The sequence below is a fragment of the Acipenser ruthenus genome, chromosome 26 (assembly GCF_902713425.1).
Source record: "Acipenser ruthenus chromosome 26, fAciRut3.2 maternal haplotype, whole genome shotgun sequence".
NCBI classification, from domain to species: domain Eukaryota; kingdom Metazoa; phylum Chordata; class Actinopteri; order Acipenseriformes; family Acipenseridae; genus Acipenser; species Acipenser ruthenus.
This window is the reverse complement of record NC_081214.1, coordinates 19,781,283-19,809,248: the sequence shown is the minus strand read 5'-3', so window position 1 is coordinate 19,809,248 and position 27,966 is coordinate 19,781,283. Positions and strand designations below refer to the sequence as shown.

The following is a 27,966-nucleotide window of genomic DNA, read 5'->3' as shown; positions in this document are numbered from 1 at the left end:
TAAGAATAAAAAAGCACCATTCCAACCCCATGCTGAAGTGGGGAGAGGAGTTTTCTTGAAGAGGGAGGGGACAGTATTGTGGTCCTTATCCCTTCTACCAGAATGTAACTGACAAGTGTCATGGGATCTCTAATCCCTGACCTGAATGTGACATTCAGTGATGGAGTAACAGCACAATAGTGCCTCCATTCATCATGCAAAACACTACTAGATAGAACATGCAAAATAGCCCTGATGCAATGGCCAAGTAAACAAGACCCATTTAGAATGTGGGGTTAGGAATGGCTGGGGGAGGGGAATAAGGTACTTCTCATTGTGTTTTGTTTAATTTGGCTCTGCCTTCAAAAGTATTCAACCACCCTTGCTGGTTTGGGGTGCTTGGGGAGGGACATTTCACCTACTGCTTCTTGAATCTGAAACGCACTGGAACTTGCAAGAGTTACATGGCCCACCATGGTCCATAGGGAGCTAACTGCAACTGACATGAAAGATAACAATATATATTGAAATTAATATGACATCACCATCCATAGTTTCTGGCATCACATTAATTTCAGAACTTTTAAAAAAGCATTTGTACTGTACTTTAAAGACCTTTAAACCAGCAAATTAATAGCATTATATTAATAGAATACTGTGCATAATGGAGCTCATGGTCAATCAGATATGTGGACATACATTACTATAGATGCAGGTGGGGATCAGGTGATAAATACAAACCATGCAGTAATTAGTAATGTGACAGAAGAGTTTATAACAGCGAAGTTATTAACATATATAGATTAGAGGCATATGCATTCGGATAACTTCTTTGATATGTGTGGAGTTCTTCTGCAGAACCTTATACTTGAAGCCCCGCCCCTTGCAAATACTGAGAATGAAGATTGGCCAATGGCCTTTGAGACTTGAGTGTTGCTTCAACTATTGTTTTAAGCATTTACAGGAGGAATTATTGGTGATCATGCAGGCTGCATCTTTAATAGCTATCATGCCCCTCCATGCAGTTTTCGGGCAAACACCTATGTAATTGAAAATTAATCAATGCATTAATTGTTTGTGGTTTTTATTCAGTTGACTGAAACAAGCTGTTAAGTGTAGGGAGAAAGTGTTTTTTGTTTATTTGTATGGACTTTAAATAATAATAATAATAATAATAATAATAATAATAATAATAATAATAATAATAATAATAATAAACTACATGGCTTTTAGATTTGTCAGGAAAGTTATACTAAATGATGGGGCTGCCTGTGTATTGAGGTATTTTTGCAATGCAATACTGACCACGTTCATGTAGTTTGTGTTTATGAAACAGTGCAAAACAACATTTAACCAAGACTCCCCATTCCAGAGTGTCCTCTGCAGGCAGCGTTTCCATCCCTTTACCAACCTGCAATCGGTGGGCGGGGCTGCTGCAGGTGAGAAAATGCGAAGAAATTTCACGAAATATCGTCGGCATCATTACTGTAATACGACTACTAACAATAAGAATAATATGAACACAAGTCTAGCATGTTTTTCATTTGCGTGCAGAAAGTGGTTAAGACAAAGGAAAACGTGCACATGCTAATCCAAGTGAAAATAGCATTGTGTTTCATTATTTTAAGATGCATAAAACTGAATGCAACACGCAACGGAGTAAAGCATGTACACGGTATATTGCCGTGTACGGTACAGTTAACATGAAAATGTGTGAAAGAGCTGGAAACAAAACTACATTTCTAGCGATCCAATTACACGATAAAGTGATAGTGCGTGCAGTGTTAAAAAATATAACATGTAGCCTTCTGAGGTGTGGCTCCTGCAGGGGTGTGGGGATGACGACTAGGTAAGAAATAAAATAACAAATAAGGAGATTCGAAAGTGCTCGGTCTCCCGAGGGCTGCGGCTGCAATACCTTTGATTGACACTGCATGCAGTGTATGGGGTGGAGACGCAGGGTGGGGTCAGGGACAGGGAGAGGCGGAGGAGAGAAAAAAAATTCTACCCGAACTGAGCAACAACAGCGAGGGAGAGTCACACAGAGAAAAGAGGCTTTTCAAAGCGAAAGCTATGGTCTAAGTCCCACCCGAGAAAAGGAATTTAAATGAAAATAAACTGCCGGCGAAACCGTAACCCCACCCGGGCGCCCCCCTCCTCAGCATCTGCCCCTGCCACCGAGATGCACACGGAGGTTCCGAAGAACAAGAAAGTAAGTCAGTTTCACGTTTTCCAAATTGGGATACGGTTTTGTGTGCCTGCTGTGTAACTTCCCATGTGTTCAAAACATATTTGAAACCCGTATAGGTTAACAGACTTCTGCTAGCCTAGTACAGGGGACGTCTATTATATTCTGTGTCATTGGAGTGTCGCCTGGTTTGGTGGGTAGGTAGCAATTTTGCAGCAGGTCAGTCGGGCACGTTGTTAAAGCTGTAGTATTGAAAAAAGCAAGTATTATTTGAGTTCAGCTAACTCGCGGATTAGCGCTTGCAAATCATTGCAGATATCAGCTCCCTCGGTCTTAAGCTGTACAATTGTAAGCGTGCGACAGGAAGGAAGCTCAGATGCAGCGGCAGTGCGAGGCACCATCTTAAGCTTCTCTTAAAGCTACAGTACCGCCTCCAAAAAAACGCTACTCTGGTCGGATATAATTGGTGCTCGAAGCGAAGGTGTGTGTTGGGGTTATCAATGGTCAATATCAAACTCATGTCTCAGCTCAAGACCAGCGCTGGCAACCTATAAATAAACACGCGTTTATATTTCCAGATTGTTATTATGCTCTATATGGATTTTAATTGGAGTGTAATTTAGATGCAATACGAGTTTTTTTTTCTCTTCTTTTAATGTACAGCTTGTACTGGATATACGCTTGCATGTGAATAGATTTGAATTACATTTTTATATCATGCAAAAGACATTTCCACACCTTTCAGTTGCAAAACCAAGGCAAGTCTCACAGGATTACTCAGGTTTATTCACATGAATTCAAAACAAGGTGAATGGTATTTTTTTCAACAGTCGTCCTCTATGTAATGCTGAGTGTAATTTAATGTCATAATACACAGTGTCATGTTTAAACACCTCATTTAAATCGTCATTAATAAAATATATTGCCTGCAAAAGAAGCCTGAATGCCACATAACATTTATGGGGTGTCATTGTTTCAGCTGGGCTGTAAATACCAATCGACAATTGAAACCATAGGTCTGATAAAGGCCCTTCAACTGGAATACAGGATGCGCAGTGTAGTCTAGTGAGTCCCCACGGAGAGCTGAGGGACCTGGAGGCAGTGTGGCTTTGTGGTTAGAGCTGATTGATGAGGAGGTAGTGTAGCATACATGTTGAAGCTTAGGGACTTGGTGGAAGTATGTAATTGGAATGGGGAGCTGGCTAGAAGGCAGAATGTCTTGGTGGTTGAGGGGCAGAGAGCCAAGGGGCTGTGAGGCATTTGGATTAATGGGACTGGAAGGTCTGTATGTTTACAGTGACTGCAGGAATGGAATACAGTACAGTATCTGAGGGTCAGCAAGGCAGTGTGGGCTAGAGGTTAAGAACATAAGAAAGTTTACAAACGAGAGGAGGCCATTCGGTCCATCTTGCTCGTTTGGTTGTTAGTAGCTTATTGATCCCAGAATCTCATCAAGCAGCTTCTTGAATGATCCCAGGGTGTCAGCCTCAACAACATTACAGGGGAGTTGGTTCCAGACCCTCACAATTCTCTGTGTAAAAAAAAGTGCCTCCTATTTTCTGTTCTGAATGCCCCTTTATCTAATCTCCATTTGTGATCCCTGATCCTTGTTTCTTTTTTCAGGTCGAAAAAGTCCCCTGGGTCGACATTGACAATACCTTTTAGAATTTGGAATGCTTGAATCATTCAAATTAAATATATGTTGCAGCAGGTTACAGCAGAACAGAACATTTGAAAATCAGCATGGGGCAGTGTGGTCTTTTGGCTCGAGCTAGGAGGGGACTTGGACAAAGTGACCCAATGATAAGGGGATCACTGGCCTGAGAGACCCTGATTACTGCAGAACCAGGACATAGAAGCCACCTGTTATTTCCATGGCAACAATCCAGCTGGCTGCCTGGCCCAGGAGATTAGTCTTTCCAGGTCAGGGTTGAGGTGTTCAGGGTAGAGGTGGGGACATCACTATCAGTGATGTGTTTTAGTGATGTGTTAAGGTTTTCATTTTTAATTGTTGTTTGTAGCAACATATATTTTATTTCAAATACCATACTGTATTATGATATAGACCAGTTGGAGCCAACAGGGTTGAAAGGTCACGTTCTTACACAAATTTCTGAATTAAGGAAATGAAAGGCTACTCCTCAGCACTTTATCTGAATTTAACTGATTCAACGATATAGTCTTTACTATAAGGGGGGGCGGGGGTAATGAATGGCAGTATTGGAGCAACGTAACCTGCAAGATTACAAACACCCGAACAAAGGAAAGCTTAAAAAACTTAAAAAAGTGAAGCAACTAAAAATATTGTAAGTTACTAAAATGCTTTGCGAGTCTTCTACGCTTGGTACAAATTCAGTGCATTTCAGAAACATCAGCCTTCTATAAAATCCTTAAGTCCTTTTGCATTATTGCAGTTATTGCCATAACACATAGCCACATTATTACAGACACTCAGTGTCAATAAAAGACCCCCCCCCCCCACACACACACACCTCCCTCCCACACCTCCCTAGGTATCTCAGCTAAAACCATTCCCTTATCGAATTAAGATTAGCTGTCAGCTATTTGCTGGTGCACTGTCTCTTTAAGACAGGGTGAGCTGATTGAGAACAGGAGGCTGGCTTGGAGGATATGCATGGAAGGTCACAGCTGTGCAGGGCGGTGGGGGGGGGGGTAGGGGGGGTGTTCATGACAGACGGAGCTACACGACACAATTCCATTCATTTCTCACTTTCCCATCATGTGGAGAACTGGGGACAGAGACATAGAAAATAGCAAATCATTTGGCTGTGTTAAATTCTGGTGTCAAAATAACCCTCCTAAAAGTGAGAGTGAGAATCTGTCCTCAAACACAGAAACCCTGTCTCTGCTGACCAAGCATCCCACTGTGAATTGGAGAATTCTTAGAAAAACTGCATGTGTACCATTTTCATGAAAATCAAGTATCATCTGTACCATTGAAGTCGGTATCAGATTGCTGGACAACCCCTCATTGATACACTTCTGTGTATTTTCCATATACAGGGTATGAGTATGATGAGCTTCACTACCTCCTACACTTTGTTTTCATAATTTAGTTATGAAACTAAAAGCTACCTTTAGGCATGACTCACCAGTAATTTGCCCTTGATCAGACATGTACTAGTCAGATTATTATAAATGAAATAGGGATTCATAAGGCACCCCGCAGGTATGAAGAAACACATCCCAGTGCTGACCATTCAGTATCAGTGAGTAATGTTTTAATGATCTAAACAGTGGATGATCTATATCAAATATTACACTCCATTAACCCCCTATTGATTGCACTGTATAATTTTCTTGCATTAGGTAATTTAGCAGCCTCTCATTTACCCCTGTTCCAGTTCTCACCCTTATCCTGCTGTACCTGACTCCTCTGTAGAAGAACTATTGGACAAAGTTTGTATAGGAAACACAAAGCTGGGAAATTGGCTACAGGGCCAAGCTGGTAGCTCAGCTCTGAGCCTCTAATAAGGAACTCTTACTGGGAGCTGCAGCCTGTTTGTTGTAACTGTCGTGGCCCCCCTTTGCTGCCCCCCCCCCCCCTCGCCCCCCGATAGGAAGCTGTAGAGGGAGTATTGTACTGGGATTGCACACACCCGCCTCCGCCCACTGTCCCCAAATTGACATCACATGAGCCACCCCTGGCCCGTTCCCGAGGGTAGGGAAGCTTGCTCTGGAATCTGCACAGAGAGATGTTAGTGAGTTGGGGGTTATGAGGGTCCCCTTCTCTCTGCATGGAGAGCAATGATAGCACCTACTGGGGCACTGCTTTGTGCTTGTGCTGGGAGGAGCATGGGATTTTCACATTTGAATATTCTTTCAAAATGTATGTTATTTATGTTAGACTTTTGCATGATATCTTTTGGAGAGACATTTACAAAATTGTCTTCTCATAAAAAGCCTTTCAACTGTTTTTTTTTTTCCCCACTAAATTAAATTACTTTTATTTGTGTTTATTTTTTGTTCTAAAAAGGTATTAATCAGAAAATAGTAACAAGTACTCCAAATACTTTTAAAAACAGAAGTTTGTTTCTTTATTCCCTAGTTGTGTTCAGCTGTTTGCTACTCTCACTTCCTTAGTTTCCCTAGTTTCCTTTCAGGTCAGATTCCTTTGGTGAGTTTAGGAGCGATCAGACACTGAGATACTCAAGGATGGAAACGACATAGATCCACAACCAAAGCACACTGTATGGAATGAACAAAAACCCTACTTGTTTTAAAAAAAACAAAAAACTGAAGTTCAGAATTTGAAGAGAGATTGTTATTTTTATATGTCGACTCCTAGGCTCCTAATCCCCTCACCCTCTCTGTGACATGGTTAATTAGCCCGTGGCAAGAGAGCAGGGTGGGGCCCCACGTTCCGGTGAACTCCCTGTAGGCTCGGGAAGGGAGGAGTGGAAAATTTTGAAGCAGAGCCGGAGATAAAGTCGTCTATCTACAGTATCTTCATTGCTGTTTGGAAAGTTGGGCAGCTCCCCTGTACTGTTGTAAAACACTGATGCTGAATGCTCGCCAGCGTGGCCCATGAGACCAGGGGCCAGCACCCATTACAGCCGCTGCAGGGATTCTGCATTAGAATAGACCTAATCTAGTCTATTCAGAGCCTGACTTAATCAATTTTGTGTTTGGAAAATTACAAATTTAAGCATGGAGAATAGATAAATGTTTCAACGTTTATAACATGATAGAAAACGTTTGTTTACTGGATCATTGGTTTTATGAGTAATTGTATGAAGTAAGAAGGGATGGAAATAAGACTCCTATTGCTTAGCAGTTTCACCCATTCCAGGTTGAAAGCTTGATTTACCCCCAGTCTGTAACAAGCTCAGGGGTGTCCTATTCAACTCAAACACCAGAGCTCTTTTGTTGTGTATTTATGACCTGCGGTATTTCCCTGTCCTGTTGTGCTATTCAATCAAACGTCCAGTCGTAGAAGGACACTGCCCAGACAAACACCTGCATTAGCAAAAAAAAAAAAACTCAAATATATACAGTGAATCTCTCTCTCATTTCTGCCCAGTGAGCATCCTGTATCCATTGCACTCCTACAGCCCCTGCTCTTTGTACGAGAGAGTTGTACTCGCACCCACTTCCAAACACTGCAGTCCCTTCACTTTAACAGTCTAATATCACTCCAGCCTCTAAACCATCCCCCTCCCCAGATTATGCAAACTCCTCTCCTTCTTGGCGTCACTGTAATATCCAAAACACTTTTAACCGTTGAGGTTCTCCTTCAACTACCACCCCCCCACCACAGCTTCTGTTATCCAAAACACTGAGAAACCCTCCCCTGCAGTGACATTGCAGAGTGCTCGGCTCAGCAGAGCACCCCTCTTCTCTGTTCAGTTTTAAGCCTCTCTGGTCCGGGTGAATGGAGCTACAGGGTAGATTTCCAGCCTGCTCCCGATTCGCTTCACAGCCTGGCTGGAGGGGGTGGGGGGCTCAGCTGTTTCCTTCTCTTGCCAAGTCTCTATGGCAGCTACACAGTACATTAAAGAGCTGCGACGAGGATGGGGTTCTAATCCGAAGGTTGTACATCATATTACAGTAAAACAACCCCAGTACCCCACGACGTTACCTTTAAAAGCAGAGGAGCACTTTCCCGTACAGTGCGTTTATTTTTTCTTTGTATATCTTTTTGGTATCATTTATGAATGATGTCATATGAACGAATGCAAAAATGATCGCTTCTTTGACACTCAATACTTAAGTGTGTGTCCTCTGCGTTAGTTGAATGTGTCTCTGGTAATGGTGCACATACTGTTCATATAACAACTCCCATTTTTGTGTCCATGTATGAAATTATGGCAAGCCTCTAAAACCTTGTAACCAGCAAATGTGACCGCTCGTGCCTGCTGGGCGGCATGTTCTTCTGTATCCAAGACTTCACAAACTACTGATATTGTGTAGCTTCCCTGTTTAAACAGGTGGCAATCATGGAGACCGACAAATATTTCTCGAAAGCATTTTAAACACCTAACAGACAAATTACATTAAAATATGTGCGTGTGAGTTTGTGTACACACGTGCATGATTATTACCCTACTAAGTTTCGTTGGGCACAGCTGCAGTGTTCAAGCACGTTTGTTTGCAGATTTAGTGGTAGCCATCTGTCCAGGCGGTCCATTCCTGCCTGTTCTCTACCACACCTCACAGTGGAATTTCCTCAAGCTCTGTGGAATGGTATGGGGCTGCTGTTCCAGGGCCTTACCAAGATGGGGGCTCAAATAGACTGATGCCTGAGCCATTGGTCCTGGGGGGAACGCAGTAAGGTAAATCACTTCACAGATGCTTCTTATTGTTTCATAAAGTCACAGGTGTACCTAAGGGTTAAGGGGCCCTGCTAGCCTGTGTTCAGCTGCTGTACCTCTTTCCCCAGGGAAAGCAGAGCAGCTGAGAACCTCTCTATATTAAAACCATTGCCAACATTGTCTGTTAAACCATCTTCACATAGAATATCCTTTTACTGAAGTCAGAATCCGTTCGATTGGCATTCACATTTTGACTAGGTAACACACACACACTGCTCGTTTTTGAGCTGTGCATTTAGGCATCATCGGGACAACTTCTTGGGAGGATTCAAATCGAGGACACAGTGGCCTCCGTTTGGGCCCTTTATAAACAAATTGCAGGCAAATTACCCCCTCCATAATAAATGTATTACATGGTCACTTTGCAAACAGTGAAAAATCTGACATAAGTTGTGGCTTGTGGCGGGCTAATGAAAGCTAGGAACATTTGTTACAATGAGTTAGTCAACCAGCTGTTTCTGTCCATACTTTCTTTTCCAGAAGAGTGCAACTACAAGGCATTTACATCTGCCATAGTGTATACTGTAGAGCAGGCATGGGTACTGTAGAACAAGGGATGTACTGTAGCAGTTCGTTCAGGCAGACAGCAGCTGAATGCAGTCAGCACAGCTATCTTAGGGGAAACACTGAACGCACCCACAGTTCTTGACTCTTGGTAGCGTCACCCCACCCCTTAATTGAGGAATAAAGCACTGTTACTCAGAAAGCTCTAACCAATACTCAAAGGCACACTCCCCGGCTAATTGGTATTTTACCGTGCGTCTAATTTTGGAAACTCTTTTTGGAAAGGGTGTGGTGTTACAGGCATATGCTCGCCCAAACTTTATTGGTTTGTTTTCAGCCTGTCTGAGTTAGATGTCAAAGTTCAGTGTGTGTTACAGAAGAGGCCATTGGGTTTTGAGGTTCGTGTTGGGACCCAGTCGGGAGTGGTATTCAAGAAGACCTCTCGCCACAATAAAACAGCCTGTCTGAAAGGATCTTAAGTCACCCAGAAGCTTTTAGTATCGTCGGATATGAAGCAGCAGCAGCAGCCCCAACCGCCCATTCCTGTGTTTTCAAGACTGTTCCTCTAAATGTATTGGAGTTTGAGTCCTATACATTTATAAACTAACATAGCTACATTTTATTTTCCCCATACAGACTCACTAGCACAATAACTGATGACTTGTGAACGTGTGTCAGATTGATTTAAACCAGTCCTTCATTTTGTATTCTTGCTTACTGCAGCGTTATAGTGGTTTACTTATATTGTTTTACTCTATTAAAGCGTGAGGGTATCTAACTCCCCCAAGGAAATGAGATAAAAATGTCAATGGGACCTTTCCTGCTCAAACAATACTCTTGATTTAATTGTGGTGGATGTGGTTTATGACTTCTTACGACTTTCAAGTCAGTTGATTTAATAGGTAACTGATGAAGATTTACACATTTTATTTTTAAAGGTGTATCAACCAAGCCTATTTCTTACCTCAATAGCATAACAACATTCTCACAAGTCATGTGTGGTTTTGCTGTTGATCTTTTTATTGACTCAGGTAAAGCCAGTTTTTCTTGCCACAACATTTTCACTTCCTGTGCTACAGGACATAGAACACCCCCCCACCTCCCACTGAACCTTATAGTCACAGTATGTGCTGTATTTTGAAAACCCTGCAGAGTGGTTGGAAAGGTGAAACTTGCTGTTTCCTTTTCCATACATTTTTTTTACCCCTGTTTTTATTTAATTTTTTTTTATAAATGTCCTATTGAAGATCAACCTCCGTTCATGCCATCAAGCCAATAGCCTCTTTTCACTTTGCAAAGCTACTTAACCCTGGATTCAAGGAACCAGCCAGGCTAGTCTGTGCTGATGTGGGCGCCTGACCAGCGGTTGCTCTACTGTAACACAATGAGACGGTTTTCCTCTCTAACACACTGGCGAGCAAAGGCCAATGTAGCGCTCCCTTTCAGGACCCCCAGGATTGACAACTCGGCAAAAACAGGATTCAAACAACACTAAGTCTTACCCGGCACTCCACACAGATCTGCCCCCCACTGGGGACCCCCTATACCAGGTTGCTAGTTGTAAATTAAGTTATGTTTCTCCACTATAGGGAAACAGACCATTTACAACCAAACCTTGAATGGAGCTTTAAGAAAACAGCAGTAAAACCAGGAGGGACTGCTATGGAATGGGAGGCTTATTTCCATCTCTATCCTATTCACACTGTGAATAAATAAACAAGAAATGTAATTTTTTTTTAACAGGAAAGAAGAGCTTTTGACTTTAGATTGCAGTTTGAGACCCCTTGCTTTCCATCCCCCACCCTAACACACTCCCCCTCTCACACTCTCTCTCTTTCTCTCTCACTCTCCTTTTTCAGGGCACAGCCAATCCCAAGGATTCCTTTCCCAGCAGCACACTGACGCTAGAGGGGATGCCAGCCATAGAAGTCAAGCTGGAGCCCATAGAACCGGGAGCTTCGGTGAGTGAGTGAGCCAGACCTGAGCGGTGGATCCCAGCATGTGCTTCCTGCACAGTGGGGTGGGGGTGATTAGTGGGAGCTGTGTGAAGTTAAAGCTGAAGGACGGGGGGATATGTGCTGTTTAATGGACTGTACACCACTTTGAAGGGGATGTACAGAGACATTCCATCTTTTGTCCCTCAAAACGCACACATCAAATAATTGCAATAATAGAAAGAATGCATATTGTCATGACACAATTGGTGGTAAAAGGTTGTTCAAAATCTTGTTTCTTTGGTTTACAGAAAGAGCAAATATGCTAGTAGTTTGTTTTGTTTTGTATTTGTATTTTTTTTCAAATTGGGTGGCATCTGCTATTTTCTATTATCATACACACAAAGAATGTTTCCGCATTTCTTATACAGTATGTGAGTGTGTGTGTGTACATAGACAAGTGTTATTAATTGAACAGTACTTTTATAAACAACGTGGCAGTGTATTATGAGACATTCCATATTTTAAAGACCTTGGCAGGAGTCTCGTTGTGTAAATCGGTTTAATGCTGTAATTCCCAGGCACAGAAAGTAACACCATTCCCAGCTGTCCAGAACTGGGACCCTGTACTTCATGAACACAGCATTTTCATCTCCCTAGAATTGTTGCCCAGTTGACAGCTAATGAAAGACCACTTTGATGACCACAATACCAACGCAAATCTGAATATTGTATCCTGCTTTTCTAGTGTGATCTTCTCACAGAACCATGGGAACAAACTTTCCTGAACATTCCTCTGTGGAATCTGCAGCATCCAAGCCAGGTTGCCATAGAAACCAGCCTCCAGCAAGCCTTGTATAGAAACTGAAACCGGCCCCACCCCCACCCACATTTACACAAATGTGCACACATGCAGAGTTTCAGTGATTACACTGGGTGTGGCCTGGGGACGTTGAAGTCTTTTGGGTACTTGCCTGGCCCCTCACCCCCCTCTAATGGCAAATCATCCTTCTTTGTCCTCGACTTTCCTAATTGTCTATAGAAGTAGAATCCGCTCACTGCATCTGAGATGGTGCAGTCTCCTCTGCTCTGTCTCTGCAGGCATTTGCAGTTGAAATGCATAGCAATAATGATTTGTTTTTTTGTGCCATATTAGTTAATACGCTACGTGAGCAACACACGGGGTGTATGGCCTGCTGTGAAATATTTCAACACACTCGAGAAATGTTTTTGTTATGCTTGTACTTTGGTAAATGAGGTAATGCGTTCTTGGGTTGGTCCAAGCCATTTTCTAATAATGGGAAATGCTGACCCCTATGTGTGTGACGATACAATGGAATAACTATGTGTCTTAATGGGAGGGAAACTTTTGGAAGGCGATAAGAAGCTTGCACTGGGGCTGAGAGGTTGCTGGTGTGCACCCAAGCTTCTGTCAGTTTCAGATGGACTGTCTCTTAAGCAGAGGCTCATGCTTGCAAGCATTGGCAAGCACTTTCATGTTTACCTATATCCTGAAAACTACATTCAGTAACCTGGTGTATAGTAATTCCTCCAAGCACTTGACTTTTAACATTTGTTTCGGCATTATTCAATAGGCTGCAGACGCAGGTTGACCTACTTTTTCATGACACCAACACCTGCAATGTTTTATTTATTTTCATGGAGGGGAGGATACGTGTGTTCCTCTCTGTGCCTTTGTAACCCCAGAGGTGCTTTATAGATGTCTGAAGAATCTGCTAAAAGTGTTACCAATGCGTTTACTTACTAGCAGTCAAATATCAATACACATGATCTCTTCTGCCTCCTTTTTGAGGTTAATGTTTTCATGCTTTCACTCCTGACGTGGCTCTACCAGTCCTCTTCAAAAGACCATTCACAAGTAACATGGTTATTTGCCTAAGAGCTGTCAGCTTCTGTCTAAAGCTGTACTGATGGAAATATAGCCAGTATCTGTCCCTCTTGTGTCGGTCAGGTTTGTAAGTAGACTTGCCTTTTGCATACAACTGAACAGCTTGACAGAACTTCACTGCGCTGCACACAGGGCAATTTCCATGTAACGACACTATGAAACCCGGTAGAACTACTGCAACTGAACGTATAAAGGTCGTAACCCTTTCAGGACTGTCGAGCTTGCAATAGAAAACTTGGTTTGTTTGGGTCTGGGTAGATTTTTCCTGCAGTTTACCAAGAAATCGTTTACGGTTATTTTAAAGACGGAATGATGATGACAGCCTGCAAGCGAGATGAGCTAAATAAAGCCTGCAATGAGTGTTTCAGGACAGTGTTTCTTTTTAAAATGAAGCCATTTCAACATTGACGACATTGAGGAAGTTGAAGTCATGCTGTAGAGTTCTCATCTGTGTGTGTGTGTGTGTGTGTGTGTGTGTGGAGGCAGCCATGAGCCCAGACCAGCTGGCAGTACTGTCAGGGAATGCTCAGAGATAGGCAGGGAAATGAGGGCCCTCCTGGACACACTGAGAGGCTGTTTGCTTACTGGGAGGCACGTACACTCAATCAGAGGTGCTCACCCTGACACTAATTACTCACTGATGGTGTTACCAGAAAATACACTAAGTAGCTTCAAATGCCATTTCAATTTCACTTCCATAATGCCTGTCAGCCGCATCCACTCTCTCTGTTTATATATATATATATATATACAGGGTAGGTGGGGCTGACCGTGTTAAAAGGCTACAGTTTCATGTGATTTGAATAGAATGAGGGAGGCTGTTCGTACAGATAATCTCAATGCAGCTCAGAACCAGGTAAAGGCAGGTTTAGAGAAAACGATAGCCACACAATATGGGGAAACAGAACTCTGAATGATTACAAACTCTAACAAATAGTAGGGGAAATGCCAAAAAAATCTATTGTAATGACATTTGTAGCTACTCTTTAAATACAATAAGAACTAGGTTTTAAACTTTTTTTTAAGGTATTATTATTATTATCATTATTATTATTATTATTATTGCTAATTAATTTTAGCAGCCATCTGGTTGCAGCGAGAGGTAAAAGGGAGTGGGGGGGAGAAAGATTCAGCAGAAGCTTCATCCCAAGAGACTGGAGAGGGAGAGGGAGGGAAGCCAGAGCTCTGCCATATAGAGGTAGTGAAAGTGAGAAAGAAGAAAATAAAAGAAAAAAGGTTTGCGTTGGTGTTGTTGCTATGGGGTGAAAAGAGGGGGAGGGTTTAAAGTGCGAGGAGAGATGAAGGATGGCTACACTCCAGAGGAGAGGGAGGCTGAGAAAGTAGGGAGGGAAATGGTGGGAGTGGTTGAGAATGTGTGTGTGTGATAGAGAGAGAGAGAGAGAGAGAGAGAGAGGAGAAAGGGGGAGACACGGGAAAAGGAAGGGAATGTGAAGAAAGAGAAATTAGTTAAGAGGGGTGGGAGTGTGAGAGGACAGGGAGAGGGAAAAAAAACGATTGAAGTCTAAGAGAGATGGAGCAAGACAGTGAGCTAACACTGTCTAGTTGCCATGGCAACCAAAGGCCTTTTCCACCCACTCCCCTCTTTCTCTTTCTCTGTTCTCTCTGCTGACAGTGCTGTGTGGCTGAGAAACAGGAAGTGGGCTCTGTGCTCAGATTTCGAGTCTGTCTGCAAATGCACAGTGCAGTCCTCAGTCACCAGGGAGTTGGGGGGGGTTGAGACAGACTGAGATAAAAGGAAACCGTAAACCTCACATTCTCACACTTTGTCAGGGCATCGAAGTGTGTGTGTGACACGGTAAACTAGCCCCTCCACACTGGAGCAGGGCTGTGATACTGTAAGCTGGGGGCCATACATTGCTCTTTGATTTATTGTTTTAGAATAGTCGCCCTATTTCTAAGGCAGGTGAACCTCCAGGATGGTTTGTCTGCAGAATGGGAAGCTTCATGAGTTAAAATGAATCAGGAGATATCTAGTGTATTTTCGCAGTCGCAATACTTTTACCTGAATGCTCTTGGATTACATATAGTTGTCATGGTGATCTACTTTATCATTATAAAGCTAATTTTGTATTTATAGCCTTAGCGGGGGATGTATGCGAGTGTAAAAACGTTTTAACAAGTATGGATTTACAGCCTTGTCTGTTTGTCTGCCAGTCTGACAGCTCCAGCCTCCTCCGTTCTCCCAGGCACTTGGTTCTTGGTTGTTAGAAAAAGAAGCACCTTGAGCTCAGAAGTGCCAATAAATGAGATTACCTACAACTGCAATAGTATTGTCAATTGTGTTTAAAAAAAATCAAATCCCCCTTTCAGGAAGGCTTGGCTGAGATTCGGAATCTCATTTCTAGTGCTAAGGAGGGGAGAGGCTCAGCTGTAGCTGGGTAGGACTGAGAAATCAACATGGCCAGCATTGAGTCTGGGATTCAAACCCAAGCTATAATGTTATGTTTCCGTCTGCACCTTTAAAAGTGGGTTTCCTCCCATTCCCATTTTACATCCTGATTGTCAATGGTTCCAACCACAGTCACAATCAGATTTAAATAAAGGTCAGAGACAATAATAATGGGGTTTTATAGACTTTAATGCCAGTTTGTATAGAAATAAGACCTTGATTAGCACTGATTCTTTATTAGTTTAACATTAGGTAGTCGAAGATAAGTGCTAGTCTGGTTTTGTGAAAATGGACCGCTGTACTAGATTGAGTAATGTTACATTAGGAAAATGTGTACTTCAGTTTGTTTTTAACTGATATATAAACAAGGAAGACTTGTGCATTTATATGTCGTGTCCAGCAGCACACATAGTTAATGATCAACTCAGCAGGCTGATTGATATTTGTTCTGCAAACAAACTGAATGTGCTTGGCATAGTAAGCATTAAAAATCTGTACCCGTGTCCCTTAAGGATCAGTGGGTTCATTCAAGGAGGTCTGTTCCATGATCTAAACATTGATGGATCAACATACAGCCTATATTAATACTGCTGGTGTGTTCCCCTGGGGACAAAATACATTTAAAAAGAGAAAGGTGTGTATTAAAGGTATTTCTTTTGAAGCCCTGTGAAAGGGGTCAGATTGAGTTACTTGGCTATCACAGAGCTTGGAAGGTGACTGTTGTTCTAACTGGTAACTATGTAAACTAACTGGGCTGTAAACAAGATCCACAGAAACATATGGAAGACAGTAAAGAGCACAATGCTAGGATGCGTTTTCTTCAAAAATTGCACCTTGATTACACTTCAATATGTAATTTTTTATATTCATAGAATAAATTAACATGATTATAGGGACACTGCAGCTTTACGACCGGTAAAGTTTTGTTGTTGAATGTTTATCAAGAAGGCAAAGTGCATTTGGAAATGTGCCATATTACTTTCCAGCCCAGCCAGGTTCTGTGTGGTGCCTCTGTGAGCTGTTTCCTTGTGGGTTGGGTGGGGCAGGCAAGAGCAGACAGACATTGCTGCTGTGGACCACACCCTTCCTCACACAGCCTGCATATCCACCAGCAGCATATCAACACCGAGCTGGAATGTTCCCTGGAACCAGGAACCAGCACTCTGTGCAGATCAGAGATAATAAGCAAATTGCTATGTTAGTATCTGGTAATGAGGAAGGTGTACCGTACAGTAAAAACCAACTGGAATTGCATTCTTGCGTGGATAATTTTTTCTGCAGACTTTGTTGTGTTCTTTGCATACAATTGAAATACAAGTGGATGATTTTGCAGTGCTGGACTCGATATGGATTTTTATGGTTTCATTCTTTTTACAGTAAGCAAACCCAGAAGAATCCATTCATATTTTAAATGCATTCTTTAACATGCATTCATTAACACGTTACGGTTTTCAATACCGAAAAAACCAACCCATTTGCAATTATTTTCAAATCCGATCCGAGTACAAAAATGAATCTTCAATGAATCTACACATTATTTATTGACGGCACATCTCTCTCTCTCTCTCTCTCTCCCTCCCTCCTATCCCACCCCCACCTTACCCTCCTTCTGTTTCTTGTCTCACACTCTCCATTTCTATCACCCTCATTCCTCCCCATATCTCTTTTCCTCACTCTACCTCACAGTACGAGCGGGCGGCAGAGACAGCCCAGCCAGCAGGGGGCGCCGTGAAGATGGAGTCCTCGGCATCCTCCTCCTCCCCCCCGCCTCCCCTGCTTTGCGATATCAAAACGGAGCCCCCGGAGGAGCTGCTGTCCAGCGACCAGACCGAACCCGTCGACCTGTCCCTGAACAAGCCCCGTCCCTCGCCCCCAGTCTGCTTCACCCCTTCAGTCACGCACAACCCCCCACCCCTCACTCTGGGCTCCACCATCCCCGCGGTCCTTTCCCCCGGCTCCATCCTGGCCTCCACACAGGGGGCGGACGGCCAGCAGATCCTGCATGTCATCCACACCATCTCCTCCGTCAACCTGCCCAGCAAGATGGGCGGCCTGCAGACCATCCCGGTGGTGGTGCAGTCAATGCCCGTGGTCTACACCACCATGCCCAGCGACGGACTGACAGGCTCCATCACTGTGCCCCTCATCGGCAGCGACGGCAAATCCGAGGGATCGGGTAAGAAGCATGTCTAGAAACCAGATGATATTCGTATACAGTAGTGTTAGGGGTGGGGGTTGGATTACCCATTTTTCCTCACTCAGACCCCTTACTTATTTACTATTTCGGTATCCCTGAATAGATAATTGTCTCCTCTTTAAACATACGTTAATGAGCAAGACATCTCACAAGTAGAATATCGCCCCCGAAATGTTCTCCTTTTTCTAGGAAAGCAGCACAGCTGGGCATGGGGAGCTTCTTGCTGGATAACTTCACTCAGACTGCTTGCTCATTAAATCTCTTGGTATCCCTGAGTCTCCTCTTTAAAAATATGCCAAATCATTTGTTGTTGCCTTAATATTGTATTATATTCAGGGAGTCCCATAAGTCAGTATTGTCAATATGTTTTCAATATGACGGCTCTCATTGTGGAAACTAATTTCTTCTGACGTCTGTTTTGTTTCCTAAATCGTTGCTCCTGCTTGTAGTGAGGAATGTAAACAGTGATAAGTACACTAACTGCATTAAACTCATCTCTGCCATTTACAATGATTTGAGAAACCTATACCCCAATGAGAACACAACCGTGAAATGCTTTAAAAACCGAGCTATGGCTTTTCAGGGTATTGGTTCAGCCCCTTACACTGCAGCACTGTCTAGGCACATACTCACATAAAAGAAGGTATTCATTCAGAAATTGTGTAAGTAAACCGTAATCTAAGCAGAGTGTAGTAATAATAAAAATAATAATAATAATTTGTATTCCAGTCTGTTTTAGTTAGAGTTTAATGAATTGACCATCTTCTTCTGTGGACAGTAATTAGGCTTTAACAGTCTGAAGATGGACCATTACTTAGAGATACATGAACAGTAGCCAGTGTGTTCTTACCCCCTCAGGGAAGCCTTTCATGTTGTGCTCTGGAGGGGGTGGTCTTGTTCGGTCAGCCGGGGACAGTGTGTGTAGGGGTGGGGCTGCCTTCATTCTGAAAGTTTCTCAAAGAGGAAAAGATACGGTTGCCATGCTCCATGTCCTGTAGGTACTTCATTGTAAACTTTGTATTATTCATTTATATTAATGGACTCAATTTAATGTTTCCCCCGTGAAGATATTCTTGTATTTTATTGCTGCTCTGCTGGTGCGGACCTGCATTTCACTTCAGGTCACGCATTGCATTGAAAAAAATGCAAGTGATAGGAAAAGAACAGACTGGTTACTGTACTGAGAAGATGAGCCAAAGCGTGAGGCTTCAAGCAGTTTATGTTTTTATTTAAAACTGATGTAGGTGTCACATAGTGCTGCGCATCACATATTAAGGTATTTTCCAGAGAATGTTGTCAATTGAATAGAAGGTTCGCAAGGACTGATTTGTGGGGCTGTGTTTGAGTTTCTCCCCTGTCTTCCCGCAGTTCGGATCAAGCCTGGCTCCACCTCCCCGGTAGAGATCAACAGCGACAGTGACACAGAGAGTGGCACAGAGACCGGCGCCACTTCCTACCACCCACTGCATTCTGGGATGGGGTAAGTGTGGCATTCCCTGGGCCCAATTCAGCAACTATGAAACCGTCACAAAAGGATTACTAACCTTTACAAATAAAACAGCCTTGTTATTGTTTTGCTGTTGAGCTTTTTGTTAAATTTCTGTGTTACAGGTATTAGGACCCCACCTGGGCCTGACATTTGCATCTTGTTCTGCACATATTAATCTCGGTGGGGTCAGACGGGGAACCAATTGCCTGTAACACAGGAAGTGTTAACGGGGAGCGTAAACCAAGTATTAAATCTTAAGAAGCTCATAGTGTTGAGTCAAAATGAAAATATAGTCTGGGAACAAAACCATTGTCAGGAAAGGACATTCTACCTAGGAGTGAGTTGACAGTTAAAATCTGTCTTTGACTTGTCAAATTCGTAGTGCTCGAGGACTCAAATATGTTTGTTTTTTTTTATTAGAAATTCCCACTCAAGTTTTTGCCACAACAGTTTTGGTTACATGTTTCAGTTGTGCAGTTGTTGTTTCTCACTACAGTACATTTGTTTGCTAGGTCTGATATGCACCCAAAGGCACCCAGTGCATGGTTTACACCACACATACCAGGGTTAATAACACTGCAGTTTTATTGAACACCTCCCCAGCCTGCAGGCTCACAGGCCTGCCCTGTTCAAAGGGTGGTTGCCATGGTATCAGTACACAAGGGGATGGGTGGCCGGTGTCAGCCTCCCTGTTTGAAACAGGTAACCCAGGTGGGTGGACTAGCAAGGGTTTTTCTCTGTCTCCTGTGTGAGGAGGGGGGCATGGGGTATGGAGTCTGGCAAGGCTTTTCACTGCAGGCTTGTGCTTGGTGTTCAGTGGTTACGTAATCGAGGAGTCTGCTTGCTGCCTCCACGCCCTGCTGCGGATTGGGAAAGAGCAGCAGGCTGGACTGGAGCCAGCAGTGAAAAATACAAAGCACTACAAACACATACAAGCAACGCCCTCTGCTGTCACCATGGCAGTATTGCACCCTTTATCTTCCAGGATAAACATTGGGTAGACAAGGGAGGTTATATTTATATTACATTAAGAATACATCTGTTAAGGTGCTTTGAGTTTAGGATGTGCACTTCCGTTCTAGTTGCTGGTCATAGACAAAAAAAAAAAAAATATTGAAAAAACATCATGAAGGCGACATTCAAGTCAGACCTGCGGTCAATTATAAATCTTTACTCTATTTATTCTAAATAGCCAAGCAGTAATTGCAGGTACAAATACAAACACATACTACCGCTATATCTTTGGAAATTACAAGCAGGTGTTTTCCATAGACCTGCTTCATCGTTTGGGGATAGAGTGAGTTCTCTCCCTGGACTGTCAGTAAGTTATTGGCGGGTCGTCCTGGGAATTCTCTCCCGGCAACGGGAGTAAATCCTTTCGCATTCCGCTGAGTCAGCAGCTATGTATAGCCCAGCAGTCAGAGAGGATCAGAAAGAGGCTGGAAGGTGTATTGCTGGAAAGTGATCCTCTAGAACACTGTACATGCTGTGATGTGCAGGGGTTGGGAAATGACATGAAGACCACTGAGATATGTAGATCTAATAACTTTAAACTGAATCCACCACGTTCCACCAATTAGTCTTCAGTCTGTGAGTTGATAGATTTTAGCTGCTGCACCCACGGACTGTGGGATTAAAGAGAAACTTGGTACGGTGTTCATTGTGTTTGTCTTGACCAGTGCTCTGTGCTCTCCTCTCTCAGCTCCACCCCACACCGGCAGGCCCTCGGGTCTCCGGAGATGAAGAGGAGGCGTGTCCACCAGTGTGACTATGATGGCTGCAACAAAGTGTACACCAAGAGCTCTCACCTGAAGGCACACCGCCGCATACACACAGGTACACACTTCCTTCAGAGCTCCTCCATCTGCTGCTGGTCTCACCCCGCTCGGGCTCTGCTGAAGGGACTAGACCTTTAGGGATTTATCTGTCATCCTTCAATGGAACTGTAAGTTGTTGTTATGCCTCGCTTGGAATGCAGACCCTGTGCTGAGGGCACAGTGGAGATGTCAACTCCTTAGAATGTTACGTTATCTCTAGAACCTAGAATCCTAGATTGGGTTGGAACTTGGTAAAGACATTCTGAGAGTATGAAGATATGGGGATATAAGCTTTTTATAGCTGTAGTGAGTACAAGAATCTGGGGATACGTTGAGGAACCTGTCCGTAAGTCACACTTCCATTTTTACATGTACATACGGTGGATATAGGACCTGACGTCTACTTTTTGAAGTTTCTGGTGGCTTTAACATTTTTGTTTAAGTTGAAATTCTCCAGAAGCGGGTGCTGATTCTTAGTCTTGGCTTGCTCTTCAAAAACAGCAGATATATTGATATTGTTCAAGAGTAGGCAGTAGGGGTGCCAGGTATGTGTTTAATAGAATATAAAAATAATTTACAACATCTATTAAAAGTACAGGAAGTACTGTACTTGTTTTTCATTGAAATGAGTGCCCAGTCTGCATCAGGAACAAAATGTGGAATTAAAAATCATACAAGACCTGCAACAAGACCTATTCTGGGCTCTGCAGTTCTTTACCTGGGAGTCCCTGAGTTAGGCAGGAATTTAACCTGCAGCTCCTGCTCCAGCCCCCTGCTCTCACACCAAGGCCACACTTTCTCCCCTTGTCTTCAGTGACAGACTGACTGCTTGGCAACCCATTTGGGTTCAGAGGTCATTGTGGGCCCCAAAGGAACATACAAGTAGGACAAAGGTCTGGACACAAATTGTTTGATTTGCATAGCTGTGTCTTGCGTGACAGGTGTGGGCTATTTATGAAAATGACTTCACAGGAAAGCTGTATTTATTATTATTATTATTATTATTATTATTATTATTATTATTATTATTATTAGTTTATTTAGCAGACGCCTTTATCCAAGGCGACTTACAGAGACTAGGGTGTGTGAACTACGCATCAGCTGCAGAGTCACTTACAACTACGTCTCACCCGAAAGACGGAGCACAAGGAGGTTAAGTGACTTGCTCAGGGTCACAATTTGAGCCTGAATTTGATCCGGGGACCTCCTGGTTACGAGCCCTTTTCTTTAACCACTGGACCACACAGCCTCCTGAACACATTTAATTGTCATGAGTGTTCTGGGAGGCGTACACCGTACACCGTAACAGGAAGCAGCTTTCAGGTTATAAACACCCCCTATAAAGTATGACCCAATACCTACATTCAAAACTATAAGAAACTGAGTCAGGCAGACACACACGCTATAGACACACACGCAGTGATAGACACACACACACACACACACATTGAATACAATACGAATGCAAAGAAATGCCACTCTCCAGGTGAAATTACCAAGCAAGTGCAACACAAACTGAAAGCATGGCTTACAGAAATGTCTTTAACTAAGTGTAGCACCACATCATGTTTTAAAATAAAAGCTTACTATAACGTGTTTTTTTCATAACTGAACATTTGAGACTATAGCGAATGGAATACCCCAGTCTGTAAGAGTTACAGATTTTTTTTGTTAGCTACAATCACTTTAAGTAGTCTATATAATGAAGTGTTTCTGGGTTAAGTTGAATGTACTTGAGTCTGTCAGTGCATGTGAGCAATGTATTACACCGTGTAACAATTTTTTTTTTTTTTTTGGTTCCTGGGTAGTAAGTGTTATTTCCTAATTGCTTATGCCTCAAAAGTATAGAAAATGGCTATTATTCCCCACAAACTTTGCTTTTGTGACCAGGACAGTGATATTTTGAAATTTACCTATTTTCCAGAACATTCCAGATAGATTCAGTGCTGAGTAAACTTGGAGTAACTTCTAGAACTTTCTAGAACTTTCCAGTAATATAAATAGTAGTATAAATACAGGGGCCTTAAGCCCACCAGTTCAGTTTAGTTCCAGCTGCCTAAGTGGATACATATCTGCATTTTTCTGAGATGGCATCAAGGTCATAGGAGACTTCAAAATGGTGGCATTCCTGATGGGTCTCCAAGGCGGTTTTAGCAAGTTTCCCTGCTATCTTTGCCTTTGGGACAGCAGGGACACCAAGGCGCACTACCACAGGCGGGACTGGCCACAGCGGACCGAGTTCTCTGTGGGGAGGAACAACGTCAAGTGGGAGCCACTGGTGCACATCAAATTGGGCCTTATGAAACAATTTGTCAGAGCTCTAGATAAGGAGTCGGCAGCCTTCAAGTACCTTCAAGATTTCTTCCCTAAGCTGTCTGAGGCAAAGGTCAAAGCCGGTGTCTTCGTCGGACCACAGATAAAGAAGATCCTGGAGTGCAATGAATTCCCCAAGAAGCTCACTAGTAAGGAGAAAGCGGCTTGGAACAGCTTTGTCGCAGTGGTTCGGGGCTTCTTGGGCAATCACAAGGCCGAAAACTATGTGGAGCTGGTTGAGACTCTGGTGAAGAACTACGGCACAATGGGCTGTAGGATGTCCCTCAAAGTCCATATCCTTGATGCTCATCTTGATAAATTCACTGTGGCAGTCAAGGTGAATTAACCTGCAGATCACTGGTTAAACTGTGACTGACGTGGAGCGAGATATATCTGTCTTCCTGCTGAACCAGGGCTGAAGACAATGCATACAGTCAGCGCCGCTTTATCGGGACACCTCAGGAGAAGGAAAAATGAAAAAGAATTAAATCACATCACTTTATGATTAAATGTTAAATACATAATTTAAAATACGGGTCAATGTTTCTTTGCAACAGCAGCCTGAGAAACCACAGGAGACGCCTCCTTCTTCAAGAGTTCAATGGGGTTTACACAATTTATGCAAGTCACAGTGTAATCACATACTCGCTGCACTGCGCTAGACGACCTGTCTTGCTCTGAAAAGCGATCTCCGTTCATCATTTTAAAATACTGTATTCCATTTAAACAAAGTGACGTCCCAATTAAACAACCTCAATAGCATTGGGAAGAACTGTCTCCCATTTAAGCAGCAATCCTGATTATCAGTATCCCGATTAGGTGGCACCGACTGTATAAGATGGGCAGCAGTGTGGAGTAGTGGTTAGGGCTTTGGACTCGTGGGTTCAATCCCTGGTAGGGGACACTGCTGCTGTACCCTTGAGCAAGGTACTTTACCTAGATTGCTCCAATAAAAACCCAACTGTATAAATGGGTAATTGTATGTAAAAAATAATATGATATCTTGTAACAATTGTAAGTCGCCCTGGATAAGGGCGTCTGCTAAGAAATAAATAATAATAATAATAATAATAATGAGATATTGTTGGTGGAAGTGTAATGGGGTTCTGTTGTGAGCTGCCTGCGAGCTGTATGACTAACACAGTTCTCTGTGTTGCGTTTCAGGGGAGAAGCCATACCACTGCACATGGGAGGGATGCACGTGGAAGTTTGCCCGCTCCGATGAGCTGACGCGACACTTCCGCAAGCACACTGGGATCAAGCCATTCCGCTGCTCTGATTGCGACCGCAGCTTCTCGCGCTCCGACCACCTGGCTCTGCACCGGCGGCGACACGTCATGATGTGAGGGGTGGGGCCTCTGCACATACCACACCCACATGGGGACAGCTCCACTTGCCCTGGGGGAGGGAGGGAACTGACAGCTCTCCGCCATACTGAACTGGACGGGTACAGACCATGACTCCACCTGTTTCCTGAAGTGGGTGGGTCCTGCAGGAAGGAGGCGGGGTTTGTATCCGTTAGCAATGGGAGTGTTCTGGTCCCCTCTGCTGTCAAAGATGCCGGCCTGTGTGTCACTCAGCAGTCGCCATCTTCATTATTTTTTAAACTAAATTTAAACCAATAGGAGTGAGTAGATAAGGAAAGGGCAAAAAGTCGCTCAACAACAACAACAAAAAGGCTAGAGTCGATGCAAAGGGCTTGAGGTGAGGAGGCTACAAAATCAGAAAATGGCAGCCATTTTTGTAATTCTTTGATGTGCTATAAGATGATTTTACAAAAGTTCAAATGTATTACTGTAAATAAAATAATAATATACATGCATAACTGAAGTTCTACGGTAACTGTATTATTTAAAGAGTAGTGGTTTTAGCTGGCTGCCATTTTCTGATTCCCCTTTATTACAGCCCCTGCCTTCAGCCTTGCTTTCACACTGAGCATGCTCACTGTGAGGGATCTTTACAACGTTCAGCTTGGTTGGACTTTAGACATGGCACCTGTGGATGCCTTAGAAATTAACACAGCAAGAGAAAGAAAGAAAGAGAAAGGTAGAGAGAGGAGAGAAAATGTTTCCAGACTGTGAATTTTTCCTTTTTGTTTAAATAAATAAATGGCTGTGTTTTTTTAAGGGTGGTACAAGAACAGTATTTTTTAGGGGCATTGAAAAATCAAAACAAAAAGAAATTCTCCTTCCACTTGTTGATTCCCAATTGGAAAGAGTCTCCCTTCCCATTTGGAATGAACGATTGTAAGGTTTGTTTTGTAGTTGCTTGAGAAAGATTTGTGAGTCTTCACATTGACATCTTGTAAAATGCAATTGCTTTGCTTGTTTGCCACTTTTTGCTCACTCAGGTGGCTCACGTTGAAACTTGAGTGATACTCTCGTGCCAACACGCAAGAACCCTGCTGTCCTAGCACACAGCTGCTGGCCGCTACACACTTGCACATAGCTGTGATACAGTTGAACTATATCAAATATATGACAGTTTAGCAGCATTGGTATTTTATCATTTTTAAGACTGTGAAATTTTAGAACACAAAAAAAAACCCTGTAATAGATTAGGAGACAGTGCTGCCTCGTGGTTCCTGCTGTTGCAGCCTGTGAGTCTTTGGTTCATATCTGCTGCTTCTTTTTCTTGTGGAAAATCACCTGTTGAATCTGGCCAGGTCAGTTATTCTGCTGCCGGGATAGAGAGGTTTATGTAATTCTTTTGAAGAAGGATTTATGGATTTATATTTAACTGTAGATTCATGCCTAGACACCGCCTTGTGTAGAAGTAGGCAGTTAAATGGCAACTTAAGAGCAGTTGCACAATTGGTTGTGTAGAGCAGAGCAAGGTTTTACTTTGGTCTACTCAAGCAACTTGTATGTGTCCCATTCCTGGCTGGCTGCTATTTCAGTTACTGACATGCAATTTAAGTGGCTCTACAAAGTTAGACCCAGCTTAAGACTGGCTTTTTGGTTCCACTTCTCCAAGCTGGTACGGCAGAGGAACAGTTTGGTTATAGCAGAAGCAGCAGGAGCACCGGTTTTCTTTCTCTTGAAGATTTTCCCCTCTGGAAACCAACTTTAAAGAACAAAAAAGGGCACTTTTTTCAGATTTAGTTTCTTTTGCTTTTATGATGTATTATCTATTTAAAAAAAAAAAAAAAAAGTTTTTCTTTCTTGTTTTCTGATTTGATGATGTTGCCTACTGTAAATAATAAATAGAAAAACAACAACTAAGAAATAAATAAAAGTATAGAATTCTATGGAGGGTTACGTGCATTTTGACTTTGCTGTTTTAAATATATACTTGTGTGCATTTTTTAAGTAGTCACTGGGACCCCCATTTTAAAAGCCATACTGAAGTATGCAGTATCCCTAATCATTACAGTTGGGGTCAGTCTACCTAGAAATCCAGTGAGCATTTCTCCTAAAATGTGTGGTTTCTACCGCCTCTGTACTGCTACTCACTTCACAATAGCTACAGCGGGGTCCAGTTGGGAAAGGGCGGAAGTGTTGGTCCCCTTTCAGAATGCCTGAAAAAAAAGAACACGAAATCTATGAATGGTTTGAGATGTGAAATACTTTGCTGTATCTCTGTCCTGTTTGTTCAGTGAACAGTCAAACTTAATGTAATAAAGCAGAGTCAGAAACATACAGTCACTTGAACAGTTCCCTTATTATGCCAGGGAAAAAATGTTAACTGTCAAGTTTTGGTCCTCCATGGCACTTCTGCGTATCTGTTATCTGTTATTAGATATACTGTATTTTGCTTAATGTAAACCTCTCCTGTCGCCTAAACAAATGTATTGCAGTGCTTTTTTTTATTTCCTTAAGAGCAGTTACACTTCATTGCCAGTAGGTGGCACTTGGTTTTGATTTTGCTGCATGCAAAAAAAAGCACAGTTCAATTTGGATTGAGGATGGTAGTGTTTATGCTTAGACAAGCATATTTTCAATTAACTATATATTTAGTAAGTATTTTAATTGACAATTTAAAAAACAACTTGATGTGTGTGGGAAGTCTCTTCACAATTTTGAGTATAAACAACATCTTTTGACTCCATGCTACAGTCATATCAACCACATATTTATAATATTAAAGGTTATTTCATTGTAACTTCTGAATCTTAGTAAAAATGTTTTAAAAAATGTAAATATTGTATATAACTGAAGAATCTTAAATGTAATAGGTGTGAGTTCTATTTTTAACACAGACTAGATATTGTGATGCTGTTTTGTTGAAAGTACCATTGATTTTGTTTAAATTTGAACCATGGTAGCCATTGCTATATGTTTACATTAACAGTGTATTACCCAGCCATAAAACCTGTTACCAGCACAAACACAACAGAATTGGAAGATATATTGCACAGTGGTCCTGATACTGGTTCTTATTATTACGATACCATTGGAATGTCAAAATAGAAAACAGTTTCTGACGTGGTACCATTCTACTGTGCGCACTGCAGTTGTCATTGTGCTACAGTAGCTTGGTTGTACAGATTATAGTGTCATTGAAGAGCATTTTCGACAGGAGCTGTCTGCCTCTGAAAATGTCTGCAGTATTTGGCTCAAGTGAGACTGATCGATACACAGACCACACTGTTCCAGACAGTGCCACCTGCTGGAAGAAAGAGGTAACTGCTCTTTTAGGTATTATGTCATTCTTTGGTTTAATATTTGATTATAATCTAATGCTATGTCATACAAGATATATTTTTTCTTTTTTTTATGCAGAAACCTACAGGCCAGTAATGTAACACACAGTGCAATGCAGTTAACTTTTATTGAACAGAACACATCTTTAGAAATCCGTGAGGAAGTTTTTGATACTGTGAGGAATTGGGAAATGATTTGTTTTTCCTGTGTAGTCATGATTTTAAATAAAGTTTTTTTTGGTGGAA

General features: G+C 42.5%; 1 protein-coding gene across 1 annotated transcript; it reads left to right on the top strand.

Moving 5' to 3' along the window:
- The first annotated feature begins 1,798 nt into the window (after positions 1 to 1,798).
- Positions 1,799 to 27,966, top strand: LOC117430819 (Krueppel-like factor 8). The gene is made up of 6 exons (XM_059001362.1): positions 1,799 to 2,191; positions 10,866 to 10,967; positions 16,946 to 17,435; positions 18,825 to 18,936; positions 20,648 to 20,781; positions 24,240 to 27,966. Exons 1-6 carry the CDS (start codon positions 2,087 to 2,089, stop codon positions 24,419 to 24,421), a joined length of 1,125 nt encoding a protein of 374 aa, XP_058857345.1. The 5' UTR covers positions 1,799 to 2,086; the 3' UTR covers positions 24,422 to 27,966.

Coding starts and splice junctions, on each gene's coding strand:
- LOC117430819 (XM_059001362.1), top strand. CDS start 2,087: ATGAAAATAAACTGCCGGCGAAACCGTAACCCCACCCGGGCGCCCCCC. Junction 10,968..16,945: donor CCATAGAACCGGGAGCTTCG/GTGAGTGAGTGA, acceptor TCTACCTCACAG/TACGAGCGGGCGGCAGAGAC. Junction 20,782..24,239: donor ACACCGCCGCATACACACAG/GTACACACTTCC, acceptor GTTGCGTTTCAG/GGGAGAAGCCATACCACTGC.